Source organism: Python bivittatus, unplaced genomic scaffold (genome assembly GCF_059951505.1).
Source record: "Python bivittatus isolate LINGU-HERP-01145 unplaced genomic scaffold, Pbiv_v1 ctg000480_np1212, whole genome shotgun sequence".
Lineage (NCBI taxonomy): Eukaryota > Metazoa > Chordata > Lepidosauria > Squamata > Pythonidae > Python > Python bivittatus.
The window spans coordinates 44,843,267-44,855,606 of record NW_028277075.1 but is presented as its reverse complement, the minus strand read 5'-3'; the positions used below and the strand labels follow the sequence as shown (position 1 = coordinate 44,855,606).

Below are 12,340 nucleotides of genomic sequence, written 5' to 3'. Positions count from 1 at the left end.
GGTAGTCAAAAAACTGGTAGTATCAGGGAAGCTGGACAGCTATCTAGACAGTGCTGTGTCTTCAGGCCTCACTGAATTAGCATCAAAGAGAAGAAAGAGAATAATATGCAATTATTTTGGAAAGTAAGTAAATAAGTGTGTGAGTAAGAGAGTGTGTATGCAATTTTCTAGAAAAGACTTGCATCTTTCCCCATTAAGCCAACAAATTGTAACTGTCTCCCTTTAACAAATCATTATATACTTTCACAAATCCTTACATTTAAGAGAACAATCTCATTTTTCCAGGAAAAATGACTCACTGAGGGTCAGAAAGTACATCCAATTCTACTTGTTATTTTTATCCAGTTACTTAGACTCATAGAAGCACACACAAGTTTTCAACTTTTATTCCTGAATGAAATATTCAGTCACACATTTCTGATACCCACTCAACTCAAAGTTTAGTTTACCAGGCTAGGCACCCCACTTCACATAGTACCTTGTACTGTGTGATGGTTCCAAAGAATGACAGTTCTCATACATTTTTATACTTTCCAACAAGCTTTAACCAACAGTTTGGACAATCCATCTTGACCCTTTTCTCACACCTCCTGCTGCTTTTACACCAGAGTGTTGTTGCCTCATTCACATAGGAACTGTTTGTTCTTTGGGGAATCATCTTCTGTTATGGGGACTATCTCCCATATCATGTATCTTTTTTGAAGTCTCCATTCTTCACACAATGCATGAACTAAATTCTTCTGAACAAATCTTTCTGCCCTTTTGGCCTGCTTTGAATGAGTCTCATCTTATACTCCATTTTTCATGCATACTCATTCATACAAATCCATGGTATAAATGCTACACATTATGACTATAATGATTGGCACTATATGCTGATGACATTAATATATGAAGGCATAGTTCATTAATTGCTTTAGTTGTACATTATTAATATGGTCTAAGAAACATGATTTGAATTACATTAAGTAAAATATTAATAGTTTATTTAAGATCTCTTCATTTCCACAATTTTGAGGCACGTTTAAAATCTAAATATTGATAGAATAGTTTTCTGAATAGAAATGACTAAATATAATTTTATATGAATTTTAGTTGTGCACTTTCCAATGTTCTGAGAAATTCATGGAAGACTAATATCTAGCACATACAATAATCTGGATTTGAATCTCAATCGTACATTTTAAATTTCTATCTTTATCTGTCCATGAATGTAAGCTATATTTATCTACTATAGATCAGTATAAATCACTATATTTCACCTCAGTGCCTTCTTAATGCTGCAACTTTTTAATAAATACCATTAATAATTCTACATATAAAATTTGCACAATCCTTACACGTAAAACATTTTAATAACATGGGCTTCTGCATGTTATTCAGTGATGTTATTCATTCTCCTCCATTCAGTGAAGTATTTTCCTCAAGGAAGAATTTTTGCCTAACATATAGTACTGTATAAATAATATTTTAGCTCCTTCCAATTAATTGCCACTTTTTATTTGTAAGTTATCATGGGGGATTGCTATTGTATTAAGATCTTACCTGTACATGAAAAATCATCAATCCGGATATATCCTGGGACACAGTTGCAGCGGTATGATCCAGGCAAGTTAACACACACTGTATTGGCATGACAATAATGCATCTTAGCAGCACATTCATCAATATCTGCAGGGAGAAAAAAAATCTCCTGAGATTACAGTCAGATGCACAACTCCTATCTTCAGAGATACATTACTGTAATAGGAAACATAGTATATACAAACATCCAAAACATATCCCCAAAACCAGAATATTTGGAATTTTAATTCTGCTATCAACTTTGGATGTATTTCTCTTTGTTACCACCCTGAAAAGTAATTTAGGTATATTATTTTTTAAAAAAGAATTCATCAGTCTACCACCAATCAAAAGGCCATATAGCAATGAAAATAGGAAAAGAGGGTAAGTCAACTATTAACATTTCAGGAAGTCAACCATAACAGAGTGTTTAAATGTGAAATTCAAGTGCATTTTATACTAGCTTCTGCAATTCTTCAGCCAAACTTTCCAGACAATATAAGTTGTGTTAAGATGAATGTATGAAGAGTGCCACATGTTGAAAGTGGGAAAAAGCTGCGGGGGGGGGGGGGGCGGGAATCCTGCCTAGGTGAATATAAGGTATAATGGAGATATCAAAGTCATTTGCCTGGAAACAAATTCTATTAATACTGAAACAATCACTGCTCAAAAAACCTAAACCAATAATAGTTTCAGATGAAACTATCAAATAGCTTCTTCAATTTCAACTGAAAAAATAATGGATGCAATTAACATCCCAGATACCCATCGTTTCCTCTGAAGCAAATACCCATTATTCAAATGAATTATTTTCACTCTGATTTAACAAAGCAACAACCCCTATAAGAATATTATTTTGAATTGTGTAAAAGGAAAATTCAGTGATTCTTGGTTATTTACAACAGAATCCCATAAGTGCCAAAAGTGGTTTGATGAAATGCATGGAATTCCATTTATCCTCTTACCTTTAATATAATATGGTCTATATATCATGCTAAAACCTGCTGACATCCAGGGAATTATCAAACACCTTTTTGAACTATCACATTAAAAGGCACACCTAAACTAGTTCTGGAAGAGAGGGCTTGCCATTTATCTTCAAAATTAACATTTATAAATACAAATTTCAGTAAATTTCTATCACATTTGTGATTCAATGGATACCTCAGGGACAGATTGCTTTATTGACTTAAAAAGGACACTAACATTTTTCCAGAATATACATTGAGCACCATCCCAACATTTTGGTAAATATATATTGTAATTTATTTATGGTTAGGGTACAGTTTGATCTCCACCCTCAATTAATTAATTCCTTCCTTCCTTCCTTCCTTCCTTCCTTCCTTCCTTCCTTCCTTCCTTCCTTCCTTCTCTGCTTAACTTGAAGATTGCTCTGCTTGAGAAACAGCATGAGATAAATGAAAAACCTCACAAGAAATGGGTGCTCCCCAAAATGTCATCAAAGAAAGGGATTGAGCTTTTGACAGGCACAACACAGTCCGAAATGAAAGGTTGTAGAATTAGTTCACACATGTATTACCTGATATCATCAGTCAATGAATTAGCAACTTCAAAAGTATGAACTGAAATGTTCAGAAGGATTGTGTCAGGTGATACAAAAGCTGTGATACTTGTTGAGTGATAGCTGTTTAACACACGCTTGTCATCACTTGATTCCACCACTGATAATAAGGGGAAAATGTACTTATTTTCTGAATACAAACTGGAATATGCTTATTAACATCTAACATCTGTACTTTTCCAGGTTGTGATGCTCTTCTATTTCAGCCAAAATTCGGAAGGGAAGGGAAGGGAAGGGAAGGGAAGGGAAGGGAAGGGAAGGGAAGGGAAGGATGCATTAAGCCATATGACAATGGGGAAAGTGGCTTTTATTAGAATAAAAGTATACAAAAGAAGACAAACACACATTTTAATGTAGGCTTTGAATGTATATTTTAAGCTGCTTTGGAGGTAAGATTTAACAAATCTAAAGTTGGGAAAATGAGAAACTAGATGAAGTCAGGTTTGATTCATTCATTCATTTCTAAGCTGTGGTTGCAGACTACATTGTACATAATCTCATCATATGTAGAAAGAGGAATAAGCTTCAAATGCACCTATGGTAGGTTGGGGTTATTCTATAATTCTACTGTTGTGAACTCTGCAAAGGGCAAGCCTCTACAAAAATTATTAGCAAGTTTGTATTCTTCTCAAGTTTTTCCATCTCTAGAGTCTCTTTCCCACAGGAACTTTAAAGCAGGTTTGGAGATAGGTTAGCTCCTTCAATTTTCTCTTCATCTGCTCACCTTTTCCAGGTCAGGGACAAAAGTAATTTTCATTAGGTGCACCATCTGTCTCTGTTTTATTTTAGCTACATTTGGGGCAGAGTTGGACAGGTGGCAATGAAGTTTAAGAACCCCTGCTTTAGAATATACCTAAGGCAATCCTTAGTACTGCAGATGGCTTCTGCTTCAAAAATGAGTTTATTGTCCAGCTGTGCTAAATTTTCCTTGTACATAAATTGTAAAAAAAAAAAGAGCATATATTAAGAGAAAAATATGCACAAGCCACATTAAATGAGGGATGCTGCTAACAACAACAAAATCCTTAAGTAGATACAAAGTATATGTGTAGAATAGAATTTTCACTTATCTACATCTTATATTTCCTAATTATTCCAGTGTGTTAAAAATATAAATTAATTTGGACTGAATATGATGGTCTGAGAAAATTTGATAAGTACATTACACAGAACATCTAAAACAAGAACAGCAGCGCTAAAGTCAGGATTTATACTTTTACCACAGTCCAGTGGGAATGAAAGCAAGTTTTGCTAAAACAATCCATGCTAATACAATCTTATACTTAAGCTCATCTGTTATGGATGAACATTTCTATTCTATGGACATCAGTTCACTGGGCCACTAATAAAATCACTTTGCAATAAGGCACTGAGCAGCTGTTAGCTGAGGTGGGTTTTTGTTGTCGTTGTTGTTTTTGGTAAACAAGTGGGATAGAACGAAACCAAAATGTTGGCTTGGAGGCAAGACTCTATCCCGTTGTAAATACCTTGAGTTATCAAGTCCTCTTGTAATTAGTATTTGTGAATTATGTCTCTCCCTTGAAAACTGTCTAGAAATTGTAAAAGTCTGAAAGATGAATGGAAAGAAAAAGAAGCCCTCAATTCTCTATCATCTATTATATTCTGGGGCCTTACAGGATGCATTTGGGTGGGAACAGTGTTTACACTGTTTCACTTCTATGTTTGTATGGTCTCCTTCAAGTTAAGCACTCCTGGTGACGACCTGCAGTTTTGTTCAGAATATATACATATACATATACATATACATATACATATACATATACATATACATATACATATACATATACATATACATATACATATACATATACATATATATATATCACAACATGGAACCATTCTGTCATTTGTTTTTCAATTTCTCAGCCTAGCCTATAGCCATGATATTTCCTAATGATCTCCTATCCAAATAACAACAAGATCTAAGCCTGCACTTTATTTTTTTGCAATCAACTAATGCTGGTTAGGTGCTGCCACTATCTTTTTATTTAAAAGCAGACTTTGGGCACTGCCATGAAGCTGATTGGTTCAATCAGAAATGATCATTCTGAAACACAAAAGGAATGGACAAGATACAGAAAATATGTTAGAATCAATAGGAAATTTGCCTAAAGTTAATCAGACTTAATTCAATGTTTGTCTGAAGCTTCCAAAATAACTTTTAAAGACAGAAACCATAGAAGTAGAAAAGAAGATATGAATCATCAGTAAGGGTTTAACTGGCATTTTCTTTTAAACTTTTTGAGTTATTGGTAGCAACTGAATAATTATTGATTTTAGAAAGTCTGTGTGTTGTACAACTCCACTTCTATTTATACATAACTGGCTTTAGGCCAGAGTGACAACTAAAACCCAAGCACAGCAGGGATAAGCATGCCTATCAGTCTGTGTATCTTACAGCAGGTGCCTGGAAATCGTTGAGAAATTCTGGCTCAAGTCTAGGTAACTTCATACTTTGCGTATAGGTTTTGCACAACTACTCCCAGACCATTAGCCATGCCTATCCTTGCTCCAGCTTCCAGGTCTTCCTTCCATTCAGGACAGACGGACCTGCATGTAGAGCCACAGGCTGGTTGCAAGTAACCACTCCAAAATGGAGAATTCATCACTGTACTGACAAAAAAAAAAAAAAAGACTACAAAAAACTGTAATAAGAGTCAAAATTCCAGGTTTTTCTTTCAGTTTGAGAAGAGTGCCAAATGAAATGCAGATAGATTCTGAAAGTGACAGGTGATAAAGTTTCCAACTCACCGAAGTAATTCTTCTATTGACCTACAGACTCCTTAAAAATATTGAGCAATTAAAAAAACAAAAACAGGGGGGAAAAAAGACCTTACATTCTATCTTGGTTGCAAAAACCTAAATGCACCTAAAATGAAATAAAACCCACTGAACTGAAGTAGAATTTACTTTTGACTAAATCTTTTTGAGCTGCAGCTGCATGACACGTATTGATATGGCTTTATTTTTAATCTGGATTTTTTTCTGTCTAAATTCCTCATGCCTCTCCTTCAGCTTTCCCCAGTAACAAAATAATTTCACCAAGTTATTGTTCAGGCGCAAAGGTGAAAATGACTGGTTGCCTTCATTTCTCAGAAAAAAATGTGAAAGATTAGATACTCCAAGATCAAACATTATTTTTAACTTTATAACTGTACTAGGCATAAACCATAGAGTGGTATCCATCAGGTTGGTTATAATGGAACCCAAATTGTGATTCATGTATATAGATTGCTTCTCGCATTTGAAATATTAGAACTTGTCTTCTGATGGTTCATACAGAAGATAAAAACACATGATTTATGCCCTTTCCTAGGACTGTGAAGTAGTTGGCTTTTCTCATAAAAAGGTTTACTTATGGTCTTTAAAATGAAACTTGACACAGCATAATGATCGTTCACATATCACTAACTTCTGTCTGCATAAGCTGGTTTGCTATAATGACAAGGAGTCATTCCTGCTAAAGGTTTTCTGTGACAATCATTGCATCATAATGCATACTTTAGTCTGACACAGTCAAGAAATATCCACTTCATTAATATGCATTTGAGCAACTTTTGCTCTCTTGACAGTTTGTTTTTTTACTGCAATAAGAGCTGGGAACCAGCAGTCCTAACAGGATTAATTCCCAATGTGTTTAAAATTTAACAGGGTCTGTTTTAGAAAAACAAAGCATGCTTGTCATGGGAAAAGTGACTGAATGAAGTGACTATCATGTCTTTCCTGTCACAGAGAGCTTTATCAGTGCATCAGTGAAAATTAAGCTTATCACTTGATATCTATCATTCCTATAAGGAAAAACACAAAAGCAAATATATACTGTACATATACATATAAATATACATACACATACACATACATATATTAAAACATCCCCTCTCACCCCTATGGGTGGTCTGTGTCTTCCTCAATCTCGGATCCTCTACCAGAGGCCTGGGAATTTGAGGGTTCTGCACAGTATCTTGGCTGTTCCTAGCACTGCACTCTTCTGGACAGAGAGCTCTGATGTCGTTCCTGGGATCTGTTGGAGCCACTCTCCCAGCTTAGGAGTCACAGCCCTGAGGTCTCCTACCAGCAGTGGGACCACTTTGGCCTTGACTTTCCACATCCTCTCTAGTTCCTCCTTCAGGCCCTGATACTTCTTCAGCTTCTCATATTCCTTCTTCCTGATGTTGCTATCATTTGACACCACTACATCTATCACCAGCATCTTCTGGTCCTTGTCTACTACCATGATGTCTGGTTGATCGACCAGTACCTGCCTGTCCATCTGGATCTGGAAGTCCCACAGGATCTTAGCGCTGTTATCCTCCACAACCTTCTGTGGAATCTCCCATCTGGACTCGGGAGGATCTAGCCAATGCACTGTGCAGATGTTTGTGTACACAATGCCAGCTACTGTTCAGTGTGTGCTGTTCCTGCCTGCACCTTACATGCTGCCACTATATGTTGGACTATCTCTGAGGCCTCTGCACAGTCTGCACCATGGGTCCTGCCTACTGTGCTAGACTCCTGCTTCTATGGATCTGGTGCTTAGCGCCTGTTCTTGTGCTGCTGTGATCAGTGCCTCAGTGCTGTCTTTTAGTCCAGTTCTGTCTAGCCACTGGTAGGAAATACCAATGTCAGCTACCTCAGCTATCTGTCAATGGTACATCCCATGCAGGGTCTTGTCTTGCCGTGGCACTTCCTCTGCTTGAACTTCCTCCTATGTCTGTTGCTGCCTCAGACATTCTCGCAGCAGCTCAGCTTTGGGCGCCATCTTACTGATGTACTTCTGGATGCTCTGTGTTTTATCCAGAACAGTGGTTTTGACAAATATGTGTCTGTGTGTGTGTAATGTGTGTATGTGTGCATGTATGTACACAAGCAGTGTTGTGGTGTTAGTATTCAGCATGCTACATTATCTCACACAGCTCTATTGATCCTACGTGAAGCCTACTTACGGCACCTGATAATAATTGGGAATAATTGATAATCCTTGTCTCTGATATCACAACCACTACTGATCTTAATTTTTGTTGGGAAGCCATATTTCCATGCAAGATGTCTTGTTCTTCCCTAAACTACTTAATTCTGAACTGATAGTAGACCTATAACGTCAGAGTTATAAACCTTGCAGTGAAACACACAGGGAAATATATTTTTCCGTTATGCTTTAATTTCCATATACAGTAATTCTTTATTGCACCTTTTTGAAGCCTTATAGAAACCAGGTATTCTCCCTTTTTTGAGATGGTACATGAGTAAAAATAAAGGAAGCGAAGCACCTATGCTCAAAAAGACTTGACAGATTTAAAAAATCAGGAACTCACAGAAATGTATTCCACCCTTATATTTATTAAAATCCAGGTGTAATCCAGTCTCTTCTTGCATGCAATGTTACTCTTACTTCCTCATTAACAGCCTACAGAAGTTGGTAACTTCCTGATTAAAACAATCTTTAGTACATAATACAGTTGCTGTTTATATCAGAATGACATTTTAATAACAAAAATATAGAAATATTATTTCTATAGGGGCTCTCTACTGTTTTGGTCTTTTCCACTTCAGTCATTTTACTGAAATTGTTAACTAACTAGAAGCATATTAAGGACTGAAAGATGAAGAATCTGAGGAAAAAAGCCTACATGTTGAATACTTTTGTGAAGTGCTGTAAAGCATATTTGTTTGGGGACATTCAAGGTTAACAAGAGAAAATTAACTTAAAAATTTACATCTTGATAGCCTGTTGGCCTGTTTCATGCTGCATTTTTCTTTTATTTTTTCATTCAAAGGCATAAGAATGCTTGGAAAAATTAAAAGAAACAGCAAACCTAACCTGGATTCCAAGGAAATCATCTCAAGCTTTTTTTGAAATAATATTGGTTCAACTTTCTTCTTAAGCTATGCTAGTAATATATATTAAAAATTTATACTAGTCCCCATTTATCCAATAGTTAATGGATCAGAATGAACAATGGATTATTGTCTTCAAAATGACATTATTTGATATTATCACTTCTATACTCAAAGCAATTATGTTAAAATACTTACTTCTATCAGCATTTATCTTAAAAACCTTTATGTTCTATTTTTAACTCTAATATTTGTATCCTACCTTTGTCCTTCGATCTACATCCTACTATATTGACTAGTGTACTCCTTCAAACCCACACAGATACAATCTTCAAATGATAAATTGTGGCTGGCTACCCGTGTAATTGATCCAAGACCCCTATGCACTCAGCAACCTTTTTACAGAGAATTTTTGAAGGTCTCTCTCTCTCTCTCTTTATAAAGGTAAAATCTGTCATTTGTTTACTTCTCTGATTCATTAGATTCTTGCACCGCATTCCACTTTTTTTCTATTAGATAGAAATCACCATAGAAATTAGATAACAGCTTTTTTATGCAAAATTAATATTCTGCCACTCAAAAGTAGAAAAGAAAGATCCATTTTTATTTCTAGCCTAGCAAATAATTAGTTTAAATAAAAGTTAATAAAAGGGGTTTTTTTTATAGTGTTAAATTCCTCTGGCCAAACGGAAGTACTGTATCTTAGAAGTCAATGTCATCTAATGCCATATACTAAACTATCATGAGGAAAGTTTACTTTTGTCTATTTTTACTCATCCTTAGTTTCAGATTTTAATTGCTTTGCTTTGGGCCATAAAATTGAACCTGCAACTGAATCCTTTACTTTTCAACAATAGTTTTAAAATTTGCTTCTGAAACATGATATGGCGAACTTTCAATAATATTATATTTTCCAGATTCTGAAAAATAATGTTTTCTACGCTAGAAGCAAAAAACCTTGATGATGACGATGACAATGATGATGATGATTTTAACAGAGTGGCTCTGTTGAAGCAGGAAAGAGTTCCATGTATTTCTACTACAAGGTACATCACTTCTATGCCTCTCCACTGAATGTCTATTTATTTCTGGATCAAATTATTCATTTACCTTTTTTCCCCCTCCCTCAATAATCATGGGCTAGAATATAACAAAGAGAAAAGATCTCCATATTTTCATTTGCTTAGATGAACATCAATCTTATTGATTTATCAGCATTCTGTCAGCCCTCAGATGTAGATCAGACCAAGAAATTAACTCCACATTAAGACTAAGGCTACTTTTATTAAGATTGGTTATAGTAACAGAATTTGCAAGTCTGATTATTGTTTACTTCTTCTCCCACTTATACTAATGTGAATTAGGGAGGTGTCTGAGATGTTTTCATATTCCTCCTTCATTGTTTGGGCTTAAGCTATGTTTCCCTCCCTGTTGTTTTGGTAACAAATCTTACCTCTCTCCATCAAGACCATCTTCTATATTCTCTACAAACATGCCTTCCTTCATTTTTTCCCACAGTACCTCTGTGAGGCAAGATGGGCTCAAATATAGAGAACATTCCAAAGTCACCCAGTGAAACCCTGTTTTACTCATCCTTCATAAATTCTGTGTATAATTCAATTTATCAAGAGTGGCGAATAGCTCTTTTTCTCTCCTAGTCTCACCAATGATATCACAGAGCCTGTTTCCATGGTTACCATACAATTGTTTGAAGCTGGGAGACTCTGCATATATGAGAGCATGTTGACTGAATAGAACTTGACAGCGACTTGAACCTGGAACGCTCCAGTTTTAGCCACAAACCTACTATTATTTGAAATCTATATTACACATTTTTCTTTTACTCTGAAGCAGGGTAAAGCAACATGCAAGTGGTTCCCAGCCCATTTTTGCAACCCTTTCAACCCTTTTGCAACCCACACCATCAAATCATGATATGCAGTTATTTTTTTTACTATATTGCCCTCAATAGGGCTAAACATATTTATTTTGCATTTAAAAAAGCCTTCTAAAAGTTGGTAAAAGGCAAAAAAACTCATCAACCTCACCCTTTCTAGTGAGCACACTATGATTTCACCCCAAAGTTTGCCTTCCACTAGTTTATGAAGCCATGATTCTGTTATAAAAAAGTGGAGAAGAAGGGACCACTTTCAGTTAAAATACCCACAGATCAGAGGGATAAAAATGATGGAATTTCTACAAGTGTGTTGTTTTTTTTAAAAAAGAAAAGTTTAACTGGATAATGTTGTTGAGCTTTTTGCTGCCAAATTTCATTGTTATGAGTCAATTAGAACATTGCCCCCCAAACTTATCAAACAGACATATTGCAACTTTGTTGTATGCAGATGACATAGTACTTCTATCACAAACGTTAATTGGACTTCAGTGAGCTCTGAATGCTCTGGCCAATTACTGCTCTGAGGAAGCACTTGAAATCAACTATAGTAAAACTAAGATTCTGATCTTTGCAAAGAGACCTAAACTGCATGCCTGGAGGATAAATGGCCAGAGTATTGAACAAGTGAAATCTTTTAAATATTTGGGCTTGGTTTTCCACAGCTCCACCAAATGCAGTGCACACCAAAATTATATTATACAAAATGCTCAAAAACAGTGGCCACAATTCAATCTTTTCACTTCACCAGAGGAGCACAGCATATCCCAGCAGCAATGAAGCTATATTCAGCTAAGGCTTGTGCACAACTACTTTTCAGTGCCCAGCTATGACCTTACACTTCTTTTACTCCTCTTGAAAGGGTCCAATCTAAATTCCTAAGGGCTATATTCCAGGTAGCCTCTTGCATTCCAAATGTAGTATTAAGGAGGGAGGCAGGCTGTCTAAAATCAAAACGGGTGCATGGATCTGTATCATAGTATTTTGGTTGAAGTTACTGTTCTTTCCCACAGGTTTGAGTTCTTTCCTTATTGAGGACAATTGCAAATCAATATGGAGTCCTTGGGGTTCTCTGAGCTTGGTTCTTTTCTTGCAAACGTTTCATTACCCGGCTAGGTAACATCTTCAGTGCTAAAATGGGATGACGTTTGTTCTCTATTTATCTGCTGTGGCCTGCTTTGCCAGTGCTGGTGGGGGTGGGGGTTCTGTTTTGCTCATCTGGTAGTTCATTGATTAACATCTGTTGACTGTTTGATTGTGTGCCTGGTGGTGACCTTTCCTTATCTGGGTGATGATTGCTGGAGATGATTGCTGGAGATGAAATCAGTATGGTTCAGGACAATCTCACAAAACCTCAACAACTCAGCTTTTCCACAGAGGTGTTCCTAATGGTGGGTTATGAGTGGGCACTCAGTGTATTTAAACAACATACCAAAGACCTGGAA

General features: G+C 36.1%; 1 protein-coding gene across 1 annotated transcript in view; it reads right to left on the bottom strand.

The window, feature by feature from the left end:
- Window positions 1-12,340, bottom strand: part of NELL1 (neural EGFL like 1) — a 351,666-nt gene that overhangs the window by 54,895 nt on the left and 284,431 nt on the right. The window contains exon 13 of the mRNA XM_088145070.1: window positions 1,546-1,671. Within this exon, the coding sequence (XP_088001196.1) occupies window positions 1,546-1,671 (126 nt within the window). The remainder of the gene's footprint in view (window positions 1-1,545; window positions 1,672-12,340) is intronic.